This window comes from Poecilia latipinna, unplaced genomic scaffold (assembly GCF_001443285.1).
Source record: "Poecilia latipinna isolate Pla-1442-1.1 unplaced genomic scaffold, P_latipinna-1.0 Scaffold2519, whole genome shotgun sequence".
NCBI classification, from domain to species: domain Eukaryota; kingdom Metazoa; phylum Chordata; class Actinopteri; order Cyprinodontiformes; family Poeciliidae; genus Poecilia; species Poecilia latipinna.
Window position 1 is genome coordinate 29,633 of NW_015115135.1, and position 26,989 is coordinate 56,621.

General features: G+C 40.8%; 4 protein-coding genes across 5 annotated transcripts in view; 2 read left to right on the forward strand and 2 right to left on the reverse strand.

Moving 5' to 3' along the window:
- On the reverse strand, window positions 1-9,167 carry LOC106938143 (uncharacterized). Its single transcript, XM_015020013.1, has 7 exons — window positions 9,078-9,167; window positions 4,691-6,095; window positions 4,448-4,581; window positions 2,890-3,307; window positions 2,654-2,789; window positions 982-1,196; window positions 1-620 (listed from the first exon to the last, which is right to left on the reverse strand). The coding sequence occupies exons 2-7, from the start codon at window positions 5,537-5,539 to the stop codon at window positions 366-368; spliced, it is 2,007 nt and encodes a 668-aa protein (XP_014875499.1). The 5' UTR covers window positions 5,540-6,095; window positions 9,078-9,167; the 3' UTR covers window positions 1-365.
- rad9a (RAD9 checkpoint clamp component A) lies at window positions 8,676-15,363 on the forward strand. Its single transcript, XM_015020014.1, has 12 exons — window positions 8,676-8,975; window positions 9,081-9,151; window positions 9,298-9,371; window positions 9,465-9,513; window positions 11,127-11,241; window positions 11,424-11,523; window positions 11,616-11,722; window positions 12,065-12,171; window positions 12,270-12,334; window positions 12,429-12,524; window positions 14,100-14,325; window positions 14,959-15,363. The coding sequence occupies exons 1-12, from the start codon at window positions 8,942-8,944 to the stop codon at window positions 15,073-15,075; spliced, it is 1,161 nt and encodes a 386-aa protein (XP_014875500.1). The 5' UTR covers window positions 8,676-8,941; the 3' UTR covers window positions 15,076-15,363.
- On the reverse strand, window positions 15,360-25,115 carry tbc1d10c (TBC1 domain family, member 10C). Of its 2 annotated transcripts, none has more exons than XM_015020011.1 (10): window positions 24,836-25,115; window positions 23,487-23,733; window positions 21,777-21,876; window positions 21,496-21,603; window positions 20,386-20,492; window positions 20,049-20,163; window positions 19,673-19,738; window positions 19,219-19,408; window positions 18,932-19,089; window positions 15,360-17,987 (listed from the first exon to the last, which is right to left on the reverse strand). In XM_015020011.1, exons 2-10 carry the CDS (start codon window positions 23,621-23,623, stop codon window positions 15,480-15,482), a joined length of 3,489 nt encoding a protein of 1,162 aa, XP_014875497.1. In that variant the 5' UTR covers window positions 23,624-23,733; window positions 24,836-25,115; the 3' UTR covers window positions 15,360-15,479. The 2 variants fall into 2 exon arrangements, with proteins under 2 accessions (XP_014875497.1, XP_014875498.1); XM_015020012.1 differs by lacking the exon at window positions 24,836-25,115 and having other exon boundaries at window positions 15,360-16,638; window positions 16,669-17,987; window positions 23,487-24,442.
- Window positions 21,881-26,989, forward strand: part of ndufs8b (NADH:ubiquinone oxidoreductase core subunit S8b) — a 6,932-nt gene continuing 1,823 nt past the window's right edge. The window contains exons 1-6 of the mRNA XM_015020016.1: window positions 21,881-21,907; window positions 25,119-25,167; window positions 25,243-25,308; window positions 25,904-25,993; window positions 26,350-26,522; window positions 26,664-26,792. Coding sequence (XP_014875502.1) covers window positions 25,119-25,167; window positions 25,243-25,308; window positions 25,904-25,993; window positions 26,350-26,522; window positions 26,664-26,792 — 507 coding nt within the window. The 5' untranslated portion in view covers window positions 21,881-21,907. The remainder of the gene's footprint in view (window positions 21,908-25,118; window positions 25,168-25,242; window positions 25,309-25,903; window positions 25,994-26,349; window positions 26,523-26,663; window positions 26,793-26,989) is intronic.

A 26,989-nucleotide genomic window follows, 5' to 3' on the forward strand; every position in this document is an offset into this window, starting at 1 on the left:
AACATTTCAATCATTCGATTTAAAGTTTATTGCTAGAAGCATATGATCTGATTGATTGCTTGTTAACAAAGCAGTTTCTGAGCAGGACAATGCGAGTGTCCAGAGATATTTGACACACATTCTGTAGAAATATTCATTTAAATGGTTTCCATGTACGACTGGAAAAATGCTTAAAATGGCAGAAATTTCTGTAGCCAAAGAGTCCCAGACCAGTGGTTTCAAACTCTGCCACTTGGTCAGAGTTTTAAAACAGATTCAACCAGATGAATCTGTTTTGGAGACAAACTCTCCTCAAATATGATGGTTTTAAGAATGCATTGCTTAAACATCACTTATTCGACAGAATCATTTCTGTTCCGCAGCCACTATCTGTGCTTTTTCCCAGCATTCATCCTCTTCAGAGCCTGTATCCAAGCAGGGAGATTTGAACGACGGGCTGGCAGCGCTTGGTCTATCTCTGCCTGCGCCGCCTCAAAGTCCGGCTCGAATAAAGAGTCCTCATCCGCTTCCAAATCCTCCTCTTCATCCTCCTCTTCCACCGTATCGTCCATGATGTCTGGCGAATCTATGGCGATCACCTGCTCGGAAAAATGAACCCGGCGGTTCTCCTCGACCCGTCTCTGCGTCACAGAATCGTGAAAAAAACAACAAATTAAAAAAAAAAATCAGTGTCAAATTTACCAAAATGTGTCAGACATGTTATGGTGTTATCGAAAACAGAGCTTTGTAATTTTCTGAAATGTCTCTAATTATCACTTTTAGTTTAAGTGAGTTTATTGTTTTGTTTTTTTCTGTATTTTGTGGAATCAAGAACAATATATTCTGCCTGCAATCCATATTGAATTTGACATGTATGCATTAAAAAAATGCACTCAAATTGTGATTTAATCAGTTGTTTTTAGCCGCTAATTGATAAGTAAGTGCACCTTACGCTTTAAAACGTTACACCACAAGGAGGCGCTGTTATCCACAATCTCTCACCCGTTTCGTCATAGTCTCCATTGCGGATTCGGCTTCATGGGACGTGTTGTTTCTGAGCACACTCCGGGGAGGCGGAGCAGACGGACTCAGTGATGTTGGAGACAGAGAGACAGGAAGAGGCCTTTGCTGTTGTGAAGATGAGATGTTTCTCTGCTGTGACTCCACCGACTCTTCCATCATTTGGATGCTGGTGGAGGATGGTGAAGATATGGGCTCTGGATCATCATGAGAGAGGGGGAAAGTTGATGAACAGAAACCGCAGCAAATACCATTATTGATGAAGGCTAGAGGAGGAAACATTTTTATTAAAGCGTAGATGAAGCATGGAAACTGGCAGCAATACAGAACAAGAATTAAAGGGTATTAACAGACTGCTTTACTTGAAGGGCTATATAAATAAAAATTCAACACCAAATAAAACGTTAGCATATGATCTGAATATTTAGGAGGTACTATATGAAATTTAAATGGGACGTCTATTTACAATATCTTCGGTCAGTTGCCGCCTTTAGGATTCCCTACAATCGATCATCTCGGCATCCTTCATTACATCTGTGCAGCCTCTCTCTGATTTTCCTCTTCCTCAGAACCTGGCAGGAAAACTCCCTGTCCAATACGCCCAACGTCCCTCCAGTCTAATAGTTTTAAATAATTGACTCCAAGCTAAGCACCTTCTGTTTTTAGCCAAATTACAATCACAAGTACTGATAAAACTGATATTATTTATATTTGTTAAAATATTGTTCAGAATATTTTAAATGGTCTTAAACTGCCTTTCTCATTCTTCTAGTTAACCTCGTCTCTTATGTACAGCCACGAGTTTTCTTCTTCTTTTTCACAGAGGTTAACTATGCTTGAGCCTGTTTTCTAATTGATGCAGCATTATGATATCTGATTGCTAACCCAGCAGAAGGATCAGTGCCGTCTTTCCTGGCGTTTTTATGTTATTTTTAAGTCATTACAGATGTGACTTCAAATGTAGCTGAGTACAGTCCAGGTTCAGGTTTTGTAAGCAACTTAAAAAGGTTCAAAGTACGGACAAATCATACATAATTACAGTAACGTGAGTAAATGTTAGTAGGTGCTTTACAATTCCTCCAAGTACTCTTTTACGTACCCTGTAGGTTTCCTGTATGTCCTTTGCTGGCACCCATAAGAATGCTGTTGATACATAATATGTATCTTAATAGGTAGGATTCTTTTTCTTACATGATTAAACCCAGTTTTGATTCAATGGTGTGCCTTTTTCCTGACAAATAAAGTCCAGGTAATTAAAAGTTAATACCTTCCTCCTGCCTCTGATTTGTTGTTTTTACTGGGAGTTTCTGAAGGTAGCATGGAGAAGGCAGAGGAACTTGATTTTTTTTCATGTTATCTGTTTTATATTCTACTTTCACAACAGTGACAGTTTTAACAAATATGTAAGAAAAAACATATTGTTTAAGAAAGTTATATACCGCAGCTTCAAATAGTGTGTAAGTGTGCAGTAAGTATCTCGAAAGTAACTTTCAAATACCAATTAAGTCCCTTGCAGGTATCCAATAAGCATCACATATACCATGTAAGTTAAGGACTGGATTCTGCATATATCTATATAAAATATGTTACAACCTGACAATGTTTACTGAATAATAAAACATGGATTGTGTGTTTTCATGTTGTTTCTGCATACCTTTATCTGTCACCCCTCCGTCACTCATTTTCTCAGTCTGAAATCTCTCGTCTTTCCTCTCAGCCGGCTGATGTTGCCTCTTTCTGCTCATCTGGATTCTGTTTCTTGCTATTGAATGGTAAGGATTACCTGATGGCTGCAACCGAGAAGAAATTATACTTTTAATGCTGGAAGTGTGGAAAAACATTTTTTTTTTTTTTACATGCTGCGCTTTCAGAAAGAAATGAACATCTGACCTCTGCAAACGCCGACAACCTGAGCTGGAGTTTGGACAGCATTTCCGATCGGCTTTGTCCGTCTTCCATTGGCTCCGACTGGTCAGCCTGCTGCCTTAATACTGAAGTGTCAATGTTTGCAGGTGGGAAAACAGGGGCTGACTGTGGCATGCTGAAGACTGGACCAGGTGAGGACTCCGTACTCCTGAAGCTCCACTGGTTGTTCCTGACTCCAACCTGATTCAAAGTTCCCGGTGACTGATTGAGGCTGTGAGGCTGTGGCTGAATATGGGGTTGGTTTGATGGCTCCTCTGAAGGTCTCTCAGTTACTGAGGATATGGAGAGGTTTGGGTTTAAAAACTTAGCCCACTCCTGACCCTTGGTGATCTCGTCCAGAAGGCTGAATGACCCCAGGCCGAAGTCAAAGTCACTGCTACGCCTGAAAGAAGAGAAAGTTTAAGCTCAGTTTGGCTTCAAGGAAGCAAAATATTAAACTACACACTAAATCTTATAATTAGTGTGTAGTTTGCTGTCCTGATTGAAGTTTATCTAAATTATATTAGATATCAGATTTATTTTGTCTCAGAACAAATGTAAAAGTATGAAATCAAATCCAGCAGAGATTATGCAGAACGAAAGGCAGAGCAAATATTTGTTAGAGCTGCATTTCTGAAAAATCACTCAGATGCATTTACAGCACTTTTTCCTTTATAAAACAATAAAAGCATAACATAGAGACAGTAAGACCTTGACAAATATGCACACATTGTGCCGTAGATTCAGCCAATCAAATCCCTCTTTAAAATTTATCTCCTGTTTTTTTTTTTTTTTTTTTTTACATTTTTCATTTATTTTAGTACTGATATTGTGTTTTTGAACATTTCTTATCACAGTATGTATATTTAATTTTTATGTTTACCTGAAAGTTGATATTTTGAGCTTTTTTTTCAGCTTTTTTTCCGTTTTATGTAAACCACATTGGTGTTAGTTTTAAATACCTTTGCAACACAAGTCATGCATGGGATAAATGAGGAGAAATATTGCATGTATGATGTTTTTGTTTTAAACCTTCATGCAACGTTTTTAACTTTTTAAATTGTTTTAATCTAAATAAAAATTATAGTTGATTGTCACTGAAAATAATGTTTTGTTTTTTTTTTTACATTGAATTTCAGTTCCATTTTTCCACATTTTGTTCTTCTGTAATTCAGCGTGTATTTATTTTTGATGATAAAATCAAAAATGTAATTTTATTTCCCTCTTCCTTAACAGCCATTGCTTCCTTGAATGGTCTATTTTAGAAGAATCACAACACACATTGTCAGAAAGCATGTTTGCAGAAACCTGTTGACAGGTCTTGTCAGTGACAGGAGTGTTGTTGGCACATTAGATGTGAAAATGTCAGGTAAAGCAGTCACAAGGCTTTTACTGGAAAGATCCCAAATGCCTTTCATAACTCTGATGAGGTTCTAAGGGACAAATGCAAATAAATAAAATCCAACTCTTGATACTTTTAGGACAACAGACATAATTTGGGCCTGTTTGGACATTATTCAGAGTGAGTCTGTTTGGTGATTACCTGATGTTGCTCGCAGTAGTGTTGTCTTCTGTTTGTGCAGGATTTAATTTGCTGGAATCAGTGCAGTCCAAAGGAGAGAAGGTTGCATCTGGATCATTATTTGGTTTGTTGCCTGGTGTATCTGGCATTATTACCTGGTTAAAGATGGAAATGTGATTAAAAACGTTGAAATATGTCCTCAGATTATTATTTTATTTACAATAATCTCTAGCAGAATATTAATAATAAAAGAACGCTGCTCACTTGCGTTTCTTGTCCAGGAAGTCCGTCTTCTTTTCCCTTTTTCCCAGCATTCCCATGTCTGTCCTTAAATCTCTCCTTGAGCTTCTGCGTCCATCTTCTCGTTTTATTCTCAGTTGATCGTTTTCTCCTCATGTTTGTTGCTACTTGGCTGTTTGAAAAGACCTGCAAGTCGTTGTTTTGTTGCAAGCTGCCGAATCCTCCGTTTTCAACATGGGATCCTGTATTTCCCCCACCAGCCAAGCCGGCGTCTGTGCTGTTCACGGACCACGCCGGGACGTGGTTCTGGTTTTCCATCATGTTCAAAACAGCACCGGTATTAGCAGGGACGTCTTCTCTCATCAGGGTGCTGCCAATGCTCTCCCTCTCTGTATCCGTCCTCTTAAAGAAAGTGAGTTTAACCTCCTTTTGCGGTTTAGCAGGAAAAAGCGGCCTTGTACTTGTTGGGGAGAACCCAGGCCCGGGAGCCTGTCCCAGCTCCCACTTCTTACCCGAGTCTCCATTGGGGTTGACTTTCTGCGAAGGGAAGAGAGTTGGACTCCTGCTCCCTTCCAAAGCAGAACTTGCTTGGTGTTTTTCATCCCTCGGGAAGCCAGAGGTACTGTTCGTTGCTGAGATTGGGAACTCCTTTGAAGGGTTCCCATTAAAACCAAGCACATTCACAGGACTGCTGGGAACTCCCTGGAGGCTGGCAGCTCCTCTCTCACCATTTTGCCCCAGAGCCGGAGGTGCAGACGAGGATACAGGTGTTTGAAAAAGCGTCTGGGCCTCTCTTCCTGACTGAAGCTGCAGTCTCTGCAGCATAGACTGCAACACGGCATGGGTGTCTGTTGAATGAGGTGACTGAGACATCTAGGAACAAATCTTCGGTGTGTCAGATCCTGGTTTCACTGAAACACATGTGAACAATGCAGCACATCCAGCGAAACAGGGATAGCTTCTACTCACTGCTGCGTTTCGTTGAGCCTGGATACCAAGACAGAAAAATGTACCTGTGCTGTGATCATTTCTCTCCTTTAATCCAGCTTTGGCTGAAAAGACTCCGGCGAGGGTCGGCTTGCTCTTGCCAAGTTTTCTGATCTCTTTTCATCGTGCGAACAGTTCCTCACCACGAAATCAAACTGAGGCCCACGTTTTACCGCTTATCTTCCTGCTGCCTCTTCTCAGATACGCCTCGCTGTTGTTTTGCATCCACTTGTTCAACAGTCCTCAAATTGCGCAACAAAAGTCCTTCTCTCTCGAAAGAAACAAGCTCTTTACATAGCTCCTCTTACTCCTTTTTAAAAGTGTCCCTCTTTCTCTAAATGTCCACAGCCTGTTCTAGTAATACCTCTTCTTCAGCAGCTGCTTATATCACCTCTGATGGGAGGAGAGTCACTTCACGGCAGCGTTCCTCACATCTTACGCACTGAAGAAGACAAACAAGACAAACCAGAGAGGTGAGACAATTCCACTTTGACAGCGACTCTCCCTCTGTGTGTCACTCTGCTTGAGTTTTACGTCGCCCTTCCTTCCTATTTCTTGCTGAGTCTAGCTTATGAGCACACACCCTTTTTCTTCCCACAGTGACCCTCCATTGGTAATTATAGGGAGGTTTTTTTTTGTAGAGTGGCAGCTATTTTTACAGCTAGCTTCTTTAGATCGAGAGAAAACTATGTAATATATTTAGCAACCCATTTTGTGTCAACGGTTCTTCAGGAGTGATTTTAGACCTACGGTGCCTTGGCACAGTATTGGTCTCCTTTCTAGAAAATGTCACAAACACCAACTTACACATAATAAGTTAGAGTTCTACACCAAGTTGCTCTATCATGATTACACAATTGTGAAGTGGAGGGAAAGTGATGCAGAGTTTTACATTTATTTTACTATATCCAGCTTCCTTTTACATTGGTCCTTTCTAAATAAAAACATCATTTCTGGATTTTCTAATTGGTGCGAATTACATGTCAACTCTGTGTACATACATCTGTCGGCATGTTCGACCATCTGAAGGCAACAATAATCAGAGGAGGCCAAGACCCCTGTGGTAACTCTGAAGGAGCTGCAGAGATTCACAGTTCAACCAAGAGAATCTATTGACAGCAAAAAGGTATTTATTACGCATCCAGGATCTGGCCTTTATGAAAAAGAAGGACAGGCTAGAATTTCAACCTTTTTGATGAGCAGAAAGTCCAATTTGCCACACAGCAGGTATAAGGAAGAAGGTGTTCAGGTGAGATGAGACCAAAAAATAACTTTCTGCCTCACTTGCAAGTACTATTCGGAACAGTGAACACTGCAAACCACCTTGAACGCATCATACCAAAGATAAAACATAGTGGTGCCGGCATTATGCTGTGAAGAGACTTTGTTTTTAGTAGGGTCATAAAAGGATGGTCAGAGTTTATGAGGACAGATGATTCCAACCCTAAACATACAACCAATGGGATGGCTTACATGAAAGTACATTTATTAGTTAAAATGACCCAGTCAAAGTCCAGCGCAAAATCCATTTGAGAATCTGGGCCAAGATTTCTGTGACACTCTCCCTCCAGTCTGAATTTAAGTTAGTTTGTGGAGAAGAATGCTGGTTTTACAAACTATTGATTTAGTGGGACTCAAAAAAAGTGACACTTTTCAGATTTTTATTTGCCATGTTGTAAACCAACCTTTCACTTCACAATAGCGCAATATGCTTGTTACTTTGTCATGTAGTAAGTAATGTAAGCTGATGTTTGTGGTTGTAGTTTGAGAAACTGTAATTAAAATGTGGCAAAACTTTTGTAAAGGACTGTAATATTAGTTTTATAATGTTATCCTAAAGACTTCTAGTTACATGTGATGTCATACTTAAAGATGAAAATGATAAAAACAGCATTAGAGTTGATAGTGTTTACATGAAAGTGTTGTTTTTCTGGTAGCCTCCTGAGAATAGGAATCTAGTCAAACAGCTAGTGAGGTTCAGTGCAGCACAAACATCTGGGCGATTCTACAGAAATTCAGACTTATTAAAGGCAAAATCAAACGCGAAATAGGGATAGAGGTTTTATGAGTCAAGATAAAGGCATACTTTTATTAAAATCAACCACAAACACCTTAGTACTTTAAAAGTGAACACATTTAAAACTTACTTTTAGTGAACCTCAATTCAGTTACAATTTTATTTTTCTTTCTTGCACCAGGAAAAGGGAAAAGAGAGCAGCTTAATCAAGAATTCTGCTTTATTATTTTGCATTGCATGTAAGCAAAACAATGTGAGAGAAATAAACATCTGCAGAATGCAGTGAGCAGATTACAAATTAATGATATGCCCTTTGATGTATTGTATTATTTACCAGCAGCTGTTTAATTGCAAAATATATTAACATAAAACTGTTTACATTTTATCTGACAGAGCTAAACTATCTGTTTTAGTGAAATATGAGCATACACTATCTTGCCAAGTTTTGTTAAAGTTTGTTAACTGCTCGTGAATTTAGGTAACGTGCAAAAGCTGGGTGAAATCTAAGATATGCAAAGCTGTGGGCCTCAGGGAGCAAGGTTGAGAACCACTTAAAGCTGAAAGTTTCTGCTAGCAACATCAATGTCATGAAACTAACTGCATTTTTTAAAAAAGGGCAACATCTGTTAGGTTTGAAAGTTTTCAGGTGTCACACAAGACAAACTAGGACCATACCATGTGATTATAAATTACATCAGAGACACAGTGATGGGTAGAGCAAAAATGAGACATATGCAGAAAAACATTCATTTATGTTTTAATAAATATCTTAAATAAAACGTTGGTGACTAGTTGAAACCCATTTATCTGTCTGAATTCATCTTCATAAAAATGCTATTCAGATTGGGTTAGAATGCCCCCTTTCATTACTGTTTAAAAACAGTAATATTTCAATGTAACCACACACTTAGATCAAAAATTGACTTTATTTAAAAGGCTCGAAGAAGTGAACGAGTCGAAAGAGTCGATTCCGAGCTAAACCCACAGAAAAGTAAATGCGCATGCGCTTGATTCCTTCGTTTCTGATAGGTCTACAGTGAGGAAGTGGTTATGGCGGCGTAAACAAGGCAATAGTCGGTTATTCATTGAAGCAGTCATCGCAAATAAGCTTTTACAAACACGACCACAGCTATAATAAGTATGTTTTCCGTTGGAGTATTTATTTTGTGGGCGGACGCTATTAAAACCCAACAAACTGGTTCTACAGCTGTTTGGTAGCTTTGGAAAACTTTTAGGAAGGTTTGCTCATCTTAACTGATATCTTTGTAAAAATGCAATGTGTCGTAACGGGAGGAAACGTGAAAGGTACTGACTATTTCCTGCTGTTCCGTCGTTCTCTAGCTTGACCATACGCAATATACGATAGTAATGACTTAATTGTTGATTGTGTGTGTGCATGGTACCGACCAGTGCTGGGCAAAGCCATCCACTCTCTGTCCAGGATCGGAGACGAGCTGTACGTGGAGCCTCAGGAAGACGGGGTGAGCTGCACTGCTGCTGCTGTCAGATACAGCAACACTTCCTTCAGCCATGCATGCAGTCTGGTTTCTTCCTGTTAGTGCAAACCTTGCGTCAATGAACAGTGTTGATTTTGTTGTATTTCTCTCTCTCTCTCTCTGACTTGTAGCTAGCCCTGCGGTCTGTGAACTCCTCTCGATCGGCATATGCTTGTTTCCTGTTCGCACCGCTCTTCTTCAGCAGGTGCAGATTTTATTTTCCTGCCTTTCGTTTTAGACCAGTAAGCATCACATTTATGCAGAGACTATAACTGCATCGTTCCACGTTTCTGTGCAGGTATTCCATTCCCACTGGGCTCAACTTCCGCTGCAAGATGGCAATAAAGGTGTGAGAGCATAAATGCACAATTTAAAATCTGAAATTTGCCCCTTTGTCAGTGGTTTTCTAACTTTGCAGAATGTGCAACCATAAAGTCCATCAGAAACTGCTTCATCATCATCTCCAGTTTTTCCCACATAACGAATAAGTTCCTTCAAGAGTTTCCTTATGTGCAATTACAGCATGTTGTTTTATCAGATGTACATTTATTTTAAAAGACTTGTTCAGATGTCCTAGTATCAAGGTATACAACAGTTTTAAAGCAGTTTTATTAGTTTACCTCACAAACTACATTAAATAATAATACTCACCATAAAATGCTTTATAAAGAGTCACACATTAGGCATCTTTACTATATTTTCTAGTATTTTAGAGTCTTCTTTAAAGCAAGCTCCTCATACTTTAACAACATCACGTCATTTATATCAAATGCAAATTGCAATTTGTTCTTCTTTTACATTGGAGTTGTTCCTCTTGCAAATCCTCTCGTCTTCTAAATGTTGTGATGTTGTTTTGAGGACATTTATTCACAAAAGATCTCTTAGCATAGATGTATCCCTCAAGGTGCTTAACAACGAAAGCAAACTCTGATCTTCCAGTAAATTCATCCCAAAATTCAAAGAACTCATACTTGTAAGGACAGGTTTTAAAAAAGTTATTTCAAACCTGCAAAAATGTAACGTCCTGACATTTCTTGGGTTAAAGTTTTCCTTTTTCCACTGAGGTGCTAATTACAGTTCATGGCGTAACTGGAGTTTTCTGTGGCTGTTTCAAGCCTCGGACAAGGCAGAAATTTCTCCTTCCCCCACCTGCTGCTGAGCACTGCTGCCCTGCTGGCTGAAAGGAAGCTGCGATGCTTATCATTAGTGTTGTTTGGAAATGGCCCTTTTATTGAAGAAACTTTTCAAATGTTTTTATTAGTATAACTGTCAAGCAAAGAGTGACAGCAAAAATAGTTTAAAATTCTGCCTAATCTACATTTGAAAAGTACAACAGTGTGTATTTACCTTGGATACATTTTTTGAGTTAACCATAAATTGATATAATTTTATTCTTGGAGCAATTGGAATAGTAATTGTTTCTCTTTTTTAAATAAAACAAATTAGATGTCAATATTATACATTTTTGTTACAGATTTCTGTACTACTATAAAACAGCAGTATTTTCATAAATAGGTTTCTGATGTTGTGAGAATTACCAACCCATTTATAGATTGACATCATCTCTTCACCAGATCTGATTGCTGATTTTTATGGCTGATCCCAGTTGAATAATTCTCAGTAAGAAGAAGGAAATGGATGCGTCTGAATGTTTTCTCGCGTTGCTCATCTCTACATGCTGTTTTGTGTGCCACATTGGTACCGGGAGGTTGTGGTTATCAGCGTGAAACCTCTGAGCTTCCTGCCCCAGATAGTTGCAGAAAATCTCTCCTAGTAAAATTGTCCATTACACACATGTGTACGTAACATTATAGTAAGCCTGTAACATGCCAAAAGTGTTTTATTTACGTGACATAAAACAAGTATGAGATGATGTCACTGCAGATAAAGTTACAGAAATTCCTCCATCTGTTATAGAGGTGTTGCTTTACTTCCTGTTTTGTTGTTTTTGCTTTGCCAGAGCGTGCAGTCCGTCTTCAAATCTCTCCCAACTTTAGAGAAAACAGTGGAAAAATGTCACATCGGTCTCAATGAGCAGAAAGATCGCCTCACTTTCACGCTGCACTGCAAACATGGTAACACCACCCTGCTTCCCTTTCAGATTTTCAGTGCTGTACACTGAGGGCTTCACAGGGGACATGTGTCATTCATTTTGACGTATTCAGTACTAATTGCAGCACTGCGCATTCATTACATTGCATTCCATCGTGTGTTGTTTTGAGTTTTAAAGGTTTGTGTGTGTGGACGTTCTCTCCAGGCCTCCTGAAGACACATAACCTGTCTTACCAGGACAGCGAAAGCTTGGAGGCAGTGTTTGATAAAAACAGCTGTGCCAATGTGTTCAAAGCCCAACCCAGGTTTTCAGATATTCACTCTTTTTGTTTTGCTTTCATTATGCCACTGTTAAATTTAAGCCTGATCTGTGTTTTTGGTTTTCCTTTGTTCTCAGAGTGCTAGTGGACACGGTTGTGCACTTTCCTTCATCTCTGGAAGAAGTGACCGTGACAGTGAGTGATGAACGGATGTGGGTCAGAAATCATGTGGAGGATGAAGCAGGTGAAAAAAAAATATTTTTTTCCCCTCTCCAGCCAGCAAATGACATGACAATTACGTCAGCTGATTAGTTCAGTTATTTTCACACCAAACTACAAAGTGAACACTCCCTTTCAGTGCCTCATTTCCCCCTCTTGAGAAGGCGTGTTTCTCATTCGAGTCAGTCTGAAGGAGCTAAAAGTTTAGAACATTTAACAAAAGATGCTTTATGTTGCCTTAAATGACACAGAAAAGTTACATGAAATGGATTTAAACCCAAAGATGCTCTTGCACACTAAATGGTTACATAAAACAGAGGCAGAAGTTAGGTCTTCATTTCTTTTCTGTTTTGTTTCTCCCTCTCAGAGTGCTCGAAGGCTATGCTAACTGAGCTGTGTCTCGCTGCGGATGAGTTCGACCACTTTGCCGTCAAAGCTCACTACAGCATCACTTTTTGTCTGAAGGAATTTCGGGTGTGACAGATAAGAGAGAAACAGTGATCGCTTTGACAAAATGACTGGATTCCTTTTGGCCCAGAGTCTGAGATAAATCGTTATCTTCTCCCCTCCAGGGTTTGCTGTTGTTTGCGGAGTCCACTGGCCTCCCCGTGTCTATGTACTTTGATGAGCCAGGCAGGTGAGCGTGCTTATTTTCAGAGTGTTCACATATTAAGAAAATTGTTCCACTTTTGGCCACTGATGTGCATATTCTGTGTGCGTTTGTGTGTCAGCCCTGTGGTGCTTTCAGTAACAGACAGCGTTCTGGAGGGGAATTTTGTGCTGGCGACGCTTTCGGATGATCGCGATCTTCAAAAGAGCAACAAAGGGTAAAAAAAAAACCAAGCAAACAGATATTACTGGTTATGATTCTGTAAAGAACGCCTATAAAAGCCTTGAAACACCAGTCAGCTGTCGGTAAAAAGAAAAAAAAAACAAAAAACCGCTGAACAAATGAAAATCAGATCAATGCTTTAACTTCCAGTCAATGTTTCCTGCCTGACTCATTTCAAAGACAGGCAGGAAATCCTGAGTATTTACTCCTTCATGCCACCTGGTGGATAATGTTAGTGTGATTCATATCAGCTGGAAGTCACTGTGCTTGAGACTCTTTTTTTTTTTTTCCTGGCGGCTGCTAGTTCTTTAGCGATAATCCACAACACCGACAGCTGTAGAGTTATTTCTTATGGATCTGTCTGATATCATTGTCACCTGCTGAGGTCAGTAGTTCAGTATGTCCCAGAATTAGAGCTCTCCATCTTTCTCAAGGTGTCAGCATTGGTTGCTGCTCCACCACTTGAGTAGGTTCATAAGACCATTTTCAAACGATATCGGCTCAGACGCCTCATTCCAGCTGTCAAACATCGTGGTGAAGCGGTGATAATTTGGGTTGTTTTTTTGTGACAAGACCTGCATCCCTTGCAAACCACCAAGCTAACCACAAATTGCTCTGCATAGCAAAACATTCTAGAGTCAAATGTACGGTCACCTGCTGATAGAGAAGCTTGGCTAAAATTAGGCCATTTAAGCTGTTAAGCAATGTTTTTGTCAGATATCCTCCATTTAGGAAACACAAATAAAATCAGATGGTAAACAACTAGCTATTGCTGCTGTTTTCTTCTAAATGAGGACCTGCTCTTCGTTTCACATACCCGACTTCTCAATGTTTGGCTTCATCTCTGTTTAAAGACGACACGCTGGCATGTGTTTAATTAACTTAGCTGTAATTTCAGAACCTGTAAAAGACCAGATCATTTGTGAAACGTTCTGACACATAAAACTCGTTTGCCATCACTGAATCAATTGTCTTAGCATAAAACAAGCTCAGGCAGCAAAACGTCAACTACGGAGGAGTCACAGGATGTTGGCTGTGTTACCAAAGGTTTTCTGTAAGTCAGAGGAAGCAGTAAATGTTCTGACATCGATTAGAACATGAGCTTATTTCGAATACTTAACGAGATTGTATGAAAAGCTTGATTAAAATGTAAACATGTTGCGTTTCCATCACAGTTTGTTGCCTGCTGTTTAAGGTTGTTTGATTGTAGTCCAGATGTATCATCTATAACTTATTCTGGTAGTAAATGAGACGGAAGTGACAAAACTGGAGACACAAGTATTGCTCCTTTGAGTCATTAATTATTAAAATACATCAGGACATTTGGTTTTATTCACGTCTTCGCCTGTCGTTCTTGCTGTGTTGCTTTAATTGTCTTAAATTTATGTTGTTAAAGGCCCATCGCAAACATGCATCGCAAACTAACTAAGGCTACAGATGCTTGGCCTTAGATACTTAACACTTGTTCCCATCTAAATAAACAAGAAAGAAAGAAAGTTGATATAGATTCAACTCAGAAAGTGGATATGTTCTTTACGTTCTTCCTCATCCTCCCTGACTGTCTCCTCAGAGGCGACGCAGACCAGTCGCATCCTCCTGACGACTTCATGAATGACGACATGGATGCCTATCTGATTGCCATGGATACCAGTGCAGCACCAGGTCCCTCCACCGCAGACCTGCCCCCACCGTCATTAGCCACATCCAGAAAGCCCCCGGCACCTAATTATAGGACCAGAACGCACAGTGATGAGGAGGAAGACGATGATGATCCAGAGAGACCGCCAGATAAAAAGGTACGAGAGTTTCTCAGATAGTGAGATGCCACTTTATTAGGTTGGACTTACTTATTTAATCACACGTATTGATGCATTAATATAGTTGAGGCCCAAATTTTTCTTACCGCTGCCAGATTTAGATTTAAAATAAATATTTGATTCCCTCTGACTGAGTTGAATTCATATCAACGTTTTGAATGTAATAGGCAATCTGTGTAGGGAGTTACAGATTAGGGTGATGGCAGGGAGGCCTTCCATTCTCTGCAAGTGGAAACATGTAAAAGCTGCTCAGCAGTTATTAGAAGGGTTTGACAGCTGTAACCCCAATAAAGGCTTTTCAGTTACTGATCTAGAAGGGTATAAAATATTTTTCAGCCTCCTGTTTTATGATTAAATGTAAATAGAAACAGAAAATATGATACCCTTTGGCTATCGTATTATTATCCAGTAGGAGATAAGGGAAAAGTGTAGTTCCTTTCTTTCAGCCAGCTGACCGGCCAGAAACGGCAACAGGTCAGGGAGGGGACACGCGCCGACTGTATGGCATAGCGGGAAATGCTAACATTTTCTTAAGCTGGTCGCTGGCCCATATCCAAGGAGTTATCTTGGATAAAATTTGTTTTTTTAACGGCTTCCCGTGTTCTCCCGCAGTTCCGCTCCCTGTTCTTCGGATCAGTCCTTCCTCCTTCGTCCCAGATGAACACGCAGCCGCTTCCGACTCAGGAAGTGCTGGCCAGCGACAGCGAGGATGAAGCTGAGGCAGAATGATGACCAGAGATCTGACGGAGGCGAAACGAGGGAGCGCTGTTACACCACCACACCTGGATTACTTGAAACGAAAAAAAAAAACCTGACGCTTTGGAGCCGACTTTTTGTTTTTACTGGACAGATACCGCTGTGCTGTTTTTACTGAGGACTCTGATGTTCACATTGAACTTGAAAACTGTGATGAAGTGCCGCTAAGCATGAAGCACTTCAGTTCGTTTTTACTTTGACTCTGTCTGGCTGATGGAGAAGCAGTTGCACCAAAGAAAAAATAAATTTGCCTTTCATATCTTATAAACAGTATTTATTATTTATGTACATCTGAAAAGGTTCAAGTATAAACCAAGGCTGAGCTCAAACAAGAAAGGGGAAACAATGTGACCTAAAATCAGATGAAGTTTTTTTTGTTAAAAGTAAGATTCAGCGTAAGAAACAGAATTTCTAGTGATCTGTGAATCAGTCTTTGCAGGATTAGCGACATCATCGCTAACTTTCTCCTTCTGGCCTTGAAAACTTTTCCCCCTGGTCTGCGGTTTCCTCCTCTCCCTCTCTTGTTCCTTCTCCTTCTTCTTTTTCAGCTTCTCCTCCTCTTTCTCCTTCCTCTCCTGCTCTCTCCGCCTCCTCCTCCTCTCCCTGGAGCTCAGCTTCTCCTCCGCGTCCTCCTGGACCGCCGGCTCATCCGCTGGCATCATGTCGCTGAAGTCCTGAACCAAGATTTTGGGAACCCGCATCTTGGGCTTCTTCTTCGGCTTGGCCTTTTTGGGTTGCTCTCCTTTGAGTTTGCGGAAGAGTCCGAAGCGCTTGGAGGCGTCGGGCTGCTGCTCCTGTCGCTCCCCCGCGTCATCTGTCACTCCGGGAACGGCTTGCTCTGATTTTGCTTCCTTAGGTTGTAATTCTGGTTGACTGGCGCTGAACTGGGATTGGTTAGTCTTCTCAGGACCGCTGAAGAGATCCTCTGAAAGCCTACGCGTGACCTTGGAGCCACGCGAGCCGGAGGATTTCCTCAGACAGTAATCGGCGGAGGAGCGACTGCTGCGGCGCGCAGAGGTTTGCTCCTGGCTGCCGACGTCAAGTTCAGGAAGATCTTTTGCGTCCTGATGAACTTTGTCTTGGATTTGTGTGTTGCCGTCAGTATTTGTTGATTCACAAGAAATGGTGACATTATTCTCTCCTGCTTGGCTTTCTTGAACATTTTCCGTGCTTTCTGCTTTCTCCACAGCGCCAGCTGCTGACTCTTCAGGTGTTTGCACATCAGAAGAGCTTGTTTGTTTTTGATCAGACTCATCTTCATTCTCATCCTGTGTTAAAATCTCACCTTCTTCTGGAGGCGGTGCGCTCTCTGCAGCTTCCTCGTTTGGCTGATCGTGTATTTGTAATTCCTCTGAATTTCTGGGATTACAAACACATTCCTGACTTTGTGCATGTACAGGCACAACCACCTCCCCTATTTCCTGCGCAGGGCCATCCGTTACTGCTTCAATTTCTTCTTCAACCACAGTCGTGGCATCACTCTCCCCCTCTTGAAGGGTGCTTTCAGGTGTAGATGGTGTCTGTGAGTCTTCCTGCTCTGTTTGTGTCGTTTTTAGTTCGTCCTGTACGGCCACGTTTTCTGCCAGGACATTGGTTTCTGTCTCTGTGTGGGTCTCTGCCTGTTCTGTTTCTACGAATGATTCAGTGCTGTGGCATCTACCCGTCTCTGTGATCACTTCTTCTTGCTCCTGCCCCGTGTCGGTTTTAGGATCCAGGTCTCGGTGACATTCTGAGTCCAGGTTTGTCTCACTTCTCGTCGCTGTGACCTCAGCGACGGCGTCCAGCGGCAGCTGTTGTGGATTTTCAGTTTCTGTACCAGCCTGTGGTTTGGTGCCAGCTGGCTCCTCCCATGACTCTGTGTGAGACTCTGCGTTTGTGTTTTCTCTCTGAATCTCTGCGTGATTTTCCTCCACGGTGGCTGTATTTTCGTTTTCTGCCTCTTCGTGCGTACCAGTCGCCTTGGTCTGCGGCTCATTGCTTTGCTCTTCCAGAATGTGGGATTGACTCGTATTTTGCAGCTCTTCTGGATTCTCCGCCTCGCTGCTTATTTCTGTATCCCCGCTCTCCTCAATGTTTTTGTTACTTTGCTCGTCAGTAATGTGGGATTGGCTCACAGTTTGCAGACCTTTTTGGTTCTCAGTCTCATTTGTGTCTACAGCCTCACTCTCCTGACTTTGCTCCTCCAGTACTTGTGGTTGGTTTGTGTCACACGGCTCCTCTTTCTGCTCATTTTCATTGGATTCTTCTGCAGCTTCGGGATTGTTTTCAACAGATTGAGACTCCTCTGTCTTTTCTGAAATGACTGTGCTTTCTCCAGTCTCTTTACTTTCCTCCTTTTCACATTGTCCTGCTTCCGAAGGCTCAGTTTGTTCTTCTACTTTTACCGTTTCTTGGTTCTCTGTTGGCGGACTTTTGTTTTCTTCTGGTTTATTTTCTTCTGCTGGTTTAGTCTCTCTTTCTGTTCTCTGCCCATCTGAAACTACATCCTCCTCTTTGACGTCTTGGACGCTTTTCTTGTATTCTGCGTCACTCCAGTTTCTCCAGTCGTCCTTTGCTCCCATTGAAAGATGCCTCGAAACTTTGTTGCCGGCTTCCCACTCGCCAGGATTGCCTTTTCCTCCTTTCCTAAACCTCTTGTGAAGGAGGGCAGGCGAGAGCGAAAGAGTGGAGGCAGAGCGGGCGAGAGGAACAGACAGATTCCCCGTTTCTCTCTCCTTCTGCTCACGTTCTTCCTTCTGCTGGCGGGTTCTCGCCCACGCCATCCGATACCCATAGCAACGACCCCGCGGGTCGAACGTAGATGAGGGTTTGTCTTTCCTCCACCTTCCCAACTCCTTCTCCGTCCGCTTCTCCAGGTCTTTACCTGACAGTGGCACTGAACAAACCTGAATGAGGGGGGAGAGAAGGCAGCTGTGAATCTGGGAGGTTTGACTCGTGACAACAGGACAGAAGAGCGGGACAAAATGTGGTTTAATTGCAGTTAAATACCGAGTTTCAATTGGGTTTAAATCAGGATAGTATAAAAGTCCCATGGGTTGTTATTGTTGGGTTAATCTTTAGTGTGTCTCTGATTATGTCATTTATTGAAAAGACAACTTTTTATTACAGAGAAGGGTGATCTGATACATTTTCATAATGGTTCTGCAAGCTTTTTGTCACATGAGCCAAACTAGTCAAATCAAATGGACTCACAGACCAAAATTTTTTTTTTCTTCTCAACAGTAAACTGAGCCAATTTTGAGCAAAAAACAGCATTTAAATCACTCTGTTTGAAAACTCTTCCTTTATTCAGGCAATTTTAATAACTCAATGAATTCAGATTTGGGTGCAGCCAAGTTTCAGCAAAAGTCACAAGATGTGGCCCTTACAGGAGAACAGCTGTGTAAAGATAAATGCTTTTGTCATTCAGACATCCACTTGCAAGCGTACACACAATAAAATTACATTTTGATTGGCTCAAGGTCACACACTCAAAATTAAATTAGTCTTGAAGTGTTAAATTTACAGAATACATTTAGAAATATTCAACAAAATGAGAGATTTTGTGGAGAATTCATACAGACTGAATCAAAAATATAAAAATATATTACTTTTCTGTTATGAAAAGGTTTTAATTTGTGATCATTTTCCCATAATTAAAAAAAAAAAGACTTCATCTCATTCAACCAGGGAGGCCGCATTTTTATAGCTCTTGAATTGCAGCAAAGGACGACAAAAAATTTGTCCGAGAGCCGCAAATGGCCCTCCTCTAGACGAAAAGGGTGACCTGATGTATATTTCCTCTGCAGGGAATGATCAAACAAGGAGCGCTAACTCTTTTCAGTGTTACCTCTGCTATGAAAGTCTCCTCCTCCTCCTGGACGTGCTCCCTGACCCCCCTCAGCCTCTCCAGAGTCTCCATCTGGCCTGGACACTGCTTCCTCTGGTCGGCCCGGCCCAGGACGCGACGCACCAGCACCACCGCCACCTGGAGCAGCACCTTCACACCTGGACGGCAGAGGTGGGACAACTTCACCAATAAGGACGCGCAACAGCGACTGCAGCATCCAACATAAAACTCACATTGCCTCAATTTGATTTAGTTTTAGGTGTAAAAACACACACACACAGACACACCGTAGCAGAAGAAGAGGTCCCACACTCGGAGAAGCGTGTTAAAGGGCAGGTGACGTGTGAACAGACACATCAACCAGTCGGTGGCGAACATGAGTGGCTCCACGCCGTGCTGCTGGAGATGCTTGTGTGCAGCCGGGCACGTCTTCTTCAAGACCCAGGAAAGGATGGCTGCGTCGAACAGGACTCCCTCCTACACAAAACACCAGGTGTGTTAGAGAGCCACACCTCATTAACGCTGACCAGGTGTGTCTCCTGGAAACGTCTGATGCAGGAGAGGAAAAAGGCTTAACTATAGAACAGTACGGTACAGGAAAGTACTCTAAAAGGTTTCTATCTCTTTCTTTGCATCTGCCCTCCATTCATCACTCCACCTTTCCTTGCACCATTCATTCATCTGTTTGAAAGTTAAATCTGGAAAGGTGAAACGTGAAGGAAGCCGTAAGTGTTCACTCACCAGCAGAGGGCTGTAGTATCCAGGAAGATACTGCTCACTGATCTGAACCAAACACCAGAAGGCCTCCTGCCAGACATGAACAAGAGTGTCAGGATATGGTGACCAGAGGTTTGGCTAGTAAAAACAAATACTCCCCCTAAAAACAAGAGTGCAAAGATAGAGCAGGCAAATGAACACCTCTACGGGTTGTTTGATTCCTGTTCACTTGTTTTTAAATAAAAGAAACATCCATTAAAAAGACATATGAACGAGATGAGTGAGTACAGGTAAAACCTCAAAGTCTGCCCTGACAGAAACAATTCTCCCTTTCATGGTGATTGTTCTCGATGTGAACTTGCACCCAGTCTGCAGAACAGAAACATGTTTTTGGTCCAACCTCAGCAGGCATGTTCATCAGCAGCACCGCAGCCACCGGCCCCTGCGCCTGGCAGTAACCTTCCTCTGGCTGGAACTGAGTATAGGCTTTCAACACCCGGAACAACCCCCGCTGCCTGCACACACACACACACACACACACACACACACACCACAGTAATCAACCACAAAGCATATGCAGAGCAGCCAGCTCAAGCGTTCTCACTGATCAGAAACATTTATCTGTTTCAATTGAAGAAGCAAAGATTTATCTTGCAGGTGCAGTAACTGAAGGCGTCATAAAGCTGTTCTCCACTCACAGCTTGTTGGCAGAAACACTGCGTAGAAAACAAACCCACCCGTGTCCGTCTTTAGAGAGGAACATCTCGTGGAAGGGGAACTGTCGGTCTAGATCCCTCTCGATTATATCCACCCAGCTCTGCAGGCCTGGCTGTGAATCTAGAGACTGAAATAACAAGTCATTGATATTCCAATGTCACGCAGGGTTAAAAAAACGGCAAACTTGATTTATCTAATGTAGTAAAAACACTGATTGTTGTTCAAAAAACATTAGCTGCTGCATATGTAGTGATAGATTTTAAGGGTCACATGTTTATTTTTATGGTTATCTCTTACAGCTCCCTAATTAGGGAAATGTCACAGTGGACCTTAAGGAATTTGGATTCTGCTCTTCTCCATTTTCCCTCCTGATCCTGATTAAGAAGCATCTATTAAGCATCTCACCAGAGTGTGATGCTTAATAGAACTTAATCTGAAAAAAGGACATTTGGACTCTTGAGCAACAATTTGATTTTTTGGATCTTGTACTCACCATCCACACTTTACTTTAAAGTTACTTTACAATCCTCTCAGTCTGTGCTTATACTTGTTGTTTGGTTGTTTGTGCACCCTTTTCCAGCAGAATTTTTCCTTCCACTTAACTTTAAGCATGAATTTGCTTTAAAGTAGCCTTCTGTAAAGAGCCACCTTCTTTAACAATAACATTTTCTGGCTTACTCTGTCTGTTGAACAGTTAAGTCTCCTCCATCTTTATTTAGCACACTTCAGAATAAAAATCATGTTTTAGTGGTTGCATCTACAAATCAAGTTTTCTGTTATTGATTGAAATTGATGACCTTTAACATAATCAGAAAACAGACCCTTGAAATGTACCACTGTGAAACTCTGTCAGTGAATTTCACTTTTTTATTTAGTTAGTGAACTAACTTAACTTTGCGATGCTATGCTAACGTAAGGTTGCATGTAGCACAAACAAGTTTCCATTTTTAAATCACAATAATCAGGAAATTATTTTCAGCTTCTCACAAATTACTCACCAGAAATATCAGTCATATTCCTGCAACAACCATGCAGCTTTTTTTTTTTTTTGCAAAAAAAAAAAGAAAACCCAAAACAAAACAATGTTTGCTAGAAAGCATTAACTCCAGTGAAAACGTAATAGCTCTTGCCTCATAGAGGTTTTCATTTTGTCTCATTCTTTCTGATGCTCCACACAGCAGAGGCCAGCACTTCGCTCGGAGCGAGGCAGGGATTCCTTTCTGGCACTGCAGCTTGACCTGCAGAGACATCACGACCCAGTAAGAATCCCTACAAAGCCAATTTAACAGCAAACAATTTGGCTTGTCGTGGCAGTGAAAAAAAAAAAAACAAGGCTATTCTGCTCTTTTTATAATTTTATGACAAGCTAAAAAAGAGTTTATTTGCTTGTCGTCTCTCCACCAGGACACACCTTGCTGCTCTTCTTTAACAAGATGCGGTCCCATTGGCCAATGATGTTGATCCATTTGGCTTCCCTCTGCCTGACCAGCTCAGGGGATGGGCCCACACTCCTGACACACAACACAGCACATAAGACACCAAGTGAGTAATTTTAGCACATTTTGTAACAGAAAAAAAAAAGATAACCTATGAACTAATTTCTAGGGGCTTTTAAAGTCAGCCTGCAGTGCTGCTCTGTGCTATTACTGCACAGCGACGCAGAGCTCTGAAAAACAAGGCAGGAAACAGGAAAACCACACGTTAGCAGTTTGACGTCTCCATGGCAACAGGTCAGGATGTTATCAATGGGGAAAATGTGAAGACGACAGGTAGCAGGTTGCTTAGCCTCTCCTACTCTGATTTGATACTGCTTCATCTGCCATCATCACTGCGTCAAGTGTTCACTTGCTGTTATGGGAAAAAGTGTGTGAGTTCTGATGTGTGATGCTGCAGCAGGCGTCGGCCGCTTGCAGCATAAAACTTTATCCAGGGTTTAAAATATCCTGTTTAAACTCCACCTGCATTTTCCCTAATTAGGGAAAATGTCACAGTGATCTACAGTGCAAATGTCAGAGTAACTGAAGATGCATCAAACTGTTTAATAAATAAGATAATGCAGCGCTGGCCCTGCCCCACTTGTTGCTGCACACTGCCAGTGAGCTGCCTGAGAGGAGGCTGACAGGCAGTGTCATAGAAACTCGTAGTTTCTATGAAAGTAAAAGAAGTGCAAATTAATGAAATTATAAACAGTATATAAAAACTGTGAATTTCTTTCATTTTTTTAAGCAATGTCACAATAGTAAAGAAATCTCACAGTGCCTCATATATACACTGAGTATTAACCATTACTGTAGGCAAAATATTTTGTGAGCTTGTTTACGTTGTTCTAACAACCTGACAAGCTTTTTTGTCTTCTTTAAATGAATAAAGTGTTATAAAAGTCATCTTCTACCTCTAGCTTCTATCTTTTCTCGTAATAATACAATAAAAGTGCCTAAAATGGTTTTCATCGCAGCATTACTCAAATATTACGCATTATTTGTTTTTGTGCTCTGTTTTCAGATGGTGCGTTTTCCCTTTATTATCTTAAAAAGTTCATCTTCATTAACTCTTGCCCCCTTTATGACTTTGCCATTTTGTTGTGCAAAACATGTATTTAGTTTTTTTTTTTTTCCCTCTCTTTTAGTGCCAGTGGGTATAATACGCATGTTTCTCTGCTGCATTAACCCACCGGTTCTCAGATATGTGGTCTGGTATAACTTCCTGGTCTCGCCATGGGAAGACAAAAATAAAAGTTATTTGTCACTTCGGGAGCCCTTCGTACACATTTTCTCAAGCTGATTCTGCTAGTCTAAAACCTTTTACAACATTTTGTTAAAAAAAAACCCCAAAAAAACAAGGAACTTTTGCATCAGTTAATTAGAAAAGAGAAATCATTACAATGGTGGGAGAATATACGAACCTCGTGAATTCAAGCAGATTAAACCCAATAAGATATTTTGCATACTATTTATATATCAATTAATCAGAGCTTGTATTTTAAGTGATTTTAAATTTTGTATTTGAACTTGACTTTTAAAGCTATCTTATTTCCTTAAGCAGTGCATGTGGTTTTTATAGCAGTATAACCCCCTGCTGACAGTAAAGTTGCAGCTCTCCAGCATCCTGCAGGTGTACTCACCCAGCTGTGGATCCATTGGTCAGAATGAAGCCAAACCGGTCCGTCTCTGGTTCTAGACTGACCTCTGATCCGGCATCCGACCCAGAGCTGTCCTCCTCGCTCTGATGCCTGTGGGGTTGGCTCGATGCTTTCAACATCTTCGCAGCACAGAAGACGGCGGCTCTTGTGGTTCACTTTGTAAAAGTATCCCCAGTCATGAAGAGTTCATGACAGTCAGGCTGCACATCTTGAGGAGTAATAATCCCATCTGAACCAAGCAATAGTAGTCAGTAGTCTACCTGTTCTCTACATGTTTTTTCTTCTGCTGCTATTTCTTTCTCTGCCGCGCACTTGACTAAGGGTTGGGAGAGTTTTAACAGGAAGTTAATAGAGTGTTGACTTCCTGCCATTCAACCAGACACACCATCAAATGAAATGAAATGTGATATAAAAGTAAATACCTTTTAGATTACCTTCATTATTGCGTATTTGTTTGCAGAAGAGGTGCAGAGTGAGGAGGTCTTCCAGTAATGGAAGTAGAAGATAAACTTCCTCACTCTATTTACTGCTGTTCATCTGCACACCGCCCTTGTCTGTTACTGTTCCCAATGCATTGACTCACTTTTCCTCTGACACACACTGTGGTCCTTTATTAACGTTTTTTTTCTTCTTCTTTTTTTCTTTTTTAAGATCTTAAATAGTTATGGAAGTGAAACTAATATTACTTTGGTAGCATGACACATTTGTACAAAAACGGTAATATATATTTTTAAGGCTTTTAAAATCCCTTCCTACTGCATTGCCAAATAGCTGCGTTGCAAATATATGGTGTCAAAAGTAATACAAATTAAGGGGGAGATGTCAAAAGGTTAGCAGGGTGACGATATTGTGACACAGAGAGAAAGGGGAATAAACGAGCCGCTTTGAATGCAGCACTTCTAAAACTGCGCAGTTCAGGGACCGGTGGAGTTCATCACAAATCTCGCTCCAAAGGTACGTACCGTAAAAGATTATTATAAACTGAACATGTAGTTGACACTTTTACCAAGAAATGCTGAATATATGTGGTTTGTTTTCTGTTGTCAAATACACCTAAAATTATCAACTCTGCAACTGGGAAGCAACGACGTATGAGCAAAATAAGCGTTTTAGAGTAGACTTACAAACACGTTTTATCTGAAAAACGTAAATATAAAGCCTTATAGTAAATTAAGCGATGTTGGGCCATGTGTTTATGTGCATCATTCAGTCCGTCTTCAAAAGAACTAAAAAAAACCCCTCCAAAACCTGATTTAATCGCTGCAACAACAATAATAGCTGCAGTTTTCTTCTTACATTTTGTTTATGCTAGAAGAAAGAATACATTTTACCTTTTCGTTGTCGTTTTTGTTCATATAAATTTGCTACATGGTGGTAATTGGTTTATAATCACGGAACACCCTTAAATCTAGTCCGTACATCTGGGTTTCTATTTTTCCTGCGTTCCGCGAATACGTCATACAGCAGGGATTTGGGGCGCCAGATTACAGCAGGGCTGTCCTCAGCTGGCACTCTCCTTACCTGCAGGTTCTCTCATGTTTTCACAGTTTTCTGGTTTTTACATTACGATTGTTGTTTGTATGTTTTGTTTTCTGCCTCTCTGCTGTTAATCAGATGTCTGCTGCATTAAGTCTGCGTCTGTTACACTGCTACTCGAAGCAAGGTACTAAACCACATTATAATAACATGCATGTGTGCTAAAATGATGTTGGCTCACCTCGTGTTTGTGCATCTCCAGGCACCTTTGGGCATGGTTCTGGTGTTATGCGCACACTTAGCGTTAGCGCACCGAGAGAAGGCTACAGTAAGTACTGGACTAAATACAGTAGTGCACTACGGAAGTAGTACCTTCAACTTTTTACATTTAAATTTGTAGTTATGTTTCAACTACAAATTTCTATATTTTACTGGGATTTCACTACTTTACCACACATGGTAAAGTAGTTTGTTGTTTGTTTTACCACACATGGTAAAGCAGTGCATAATTTGCAATTTTATTCTGTTTTTCTTACCTGTTATAGCTTTTGAATTTTTAATACTTTGCTACAGAGTAAAAATATTTGTATTTTCTTCTCCATTATAATTTATATATAAGCTCTTTTGGCTTTTCTTTGAAATATAGTATAAAGATAAAGTTTACATATTTTCACACATGCAGAGTGAAGATTTTGGAAAATTGCTTAAGTCAGACTGGATAAAGAGCACGTGTTTAATTTTACATCATCTTTGTGTTGAAGTATGTTAGGAAGTCTCACTAAGAGACATTGATATTTGTGGATGTAAAGTGAAAGAATGTGAAAGTTCCTAAGGATGTGAATACTTTTGCCATATTTAGGAAAAAAATGACGAAAGCAAAAAGATTATGTAACCACATATTTATTTCTTTTCTCTTCTGGTAGAGTATGTAAATGCCCAGGAGCAGCCAACTGACCTGAGGTCCATCACTGACCGGGCTGCAACAACCCTCTTATGGACTGAGCTTTTCAGAGGTCAGAGCTGATATTACTTCTGGGCACATGACCTGATTCATGCAATGGAGTTGAAGCTAAATTTTGTATTTTCTTGTCAAATATCATGAGAAGACCAAGATTTAACTTAAACAATTGCTGGTTGTGTAGGGAAAGCTGATTTGTTGCTCATTACAAATTTTTTTTGCCCAGTGATGAACACAGCTTCTGAGTCTGTTGGTAGCTTAAAATACCCAATGCGTTTTAGTTTAAAAATTATTTTAATTAATTTGACTCTGCTGCCACAAACAATCAAAGATGAATCCGCATTTAAAAAAGTGCATCAATTAAAGTTATTACCAATCCTTTATTCACTCTTTTGTGATTATTCATTGCAGGTTTGGCAATGACCATGAGCTACCTGTTCCGTGAGCCTGCCACCATCAACTACCCGTTTGAGAAAGGTCCGCTGTCGCCACGGTTTCGAGGCGAGCACGCCCTCCGCCGGTACCCCAATGGAGAGGAGCGCTGCATTGCTTGTAAGCTGTGTGAAGCCATCTGCCCTGCTCAGGTAAACAAAAAGATAGCCATGCATTGAATTTCAAAAATGTGTTGATCACAGATCTATAAGCAAAAAAATAAATAAATAAAAATGTCGTCCTAAATTTGTTTCAGCTCATTCCACTATTGGGCATTTTGTTTTTCTCCTCAGGCCATTACTATTGAAGCGGAGACTCGAGCTGATGGTAGCAGGAGAACTACACGTTACGATATCGATATGACCAAGTGTATCTACTGTGGTTTCTGTCAGGAAGCCTGTCCTGTTGACGCCATTGTTGAGGTGAGAAAAGAGTATTTTTGTATTTCTGTTTTGCCTCGAACAAACCCCTGACATAAAAGGTGGCACTAACTCATGCAGCTGTGTGTGCTTCGTAACAGTATTTATCATTTTTAATTGTACGTCTTTGATGGTTTTCATGACTTTGATGACTTTCAGTTCAGAAAACTGAAAGTCAGTTTTCTCATTTGATTCTTTGT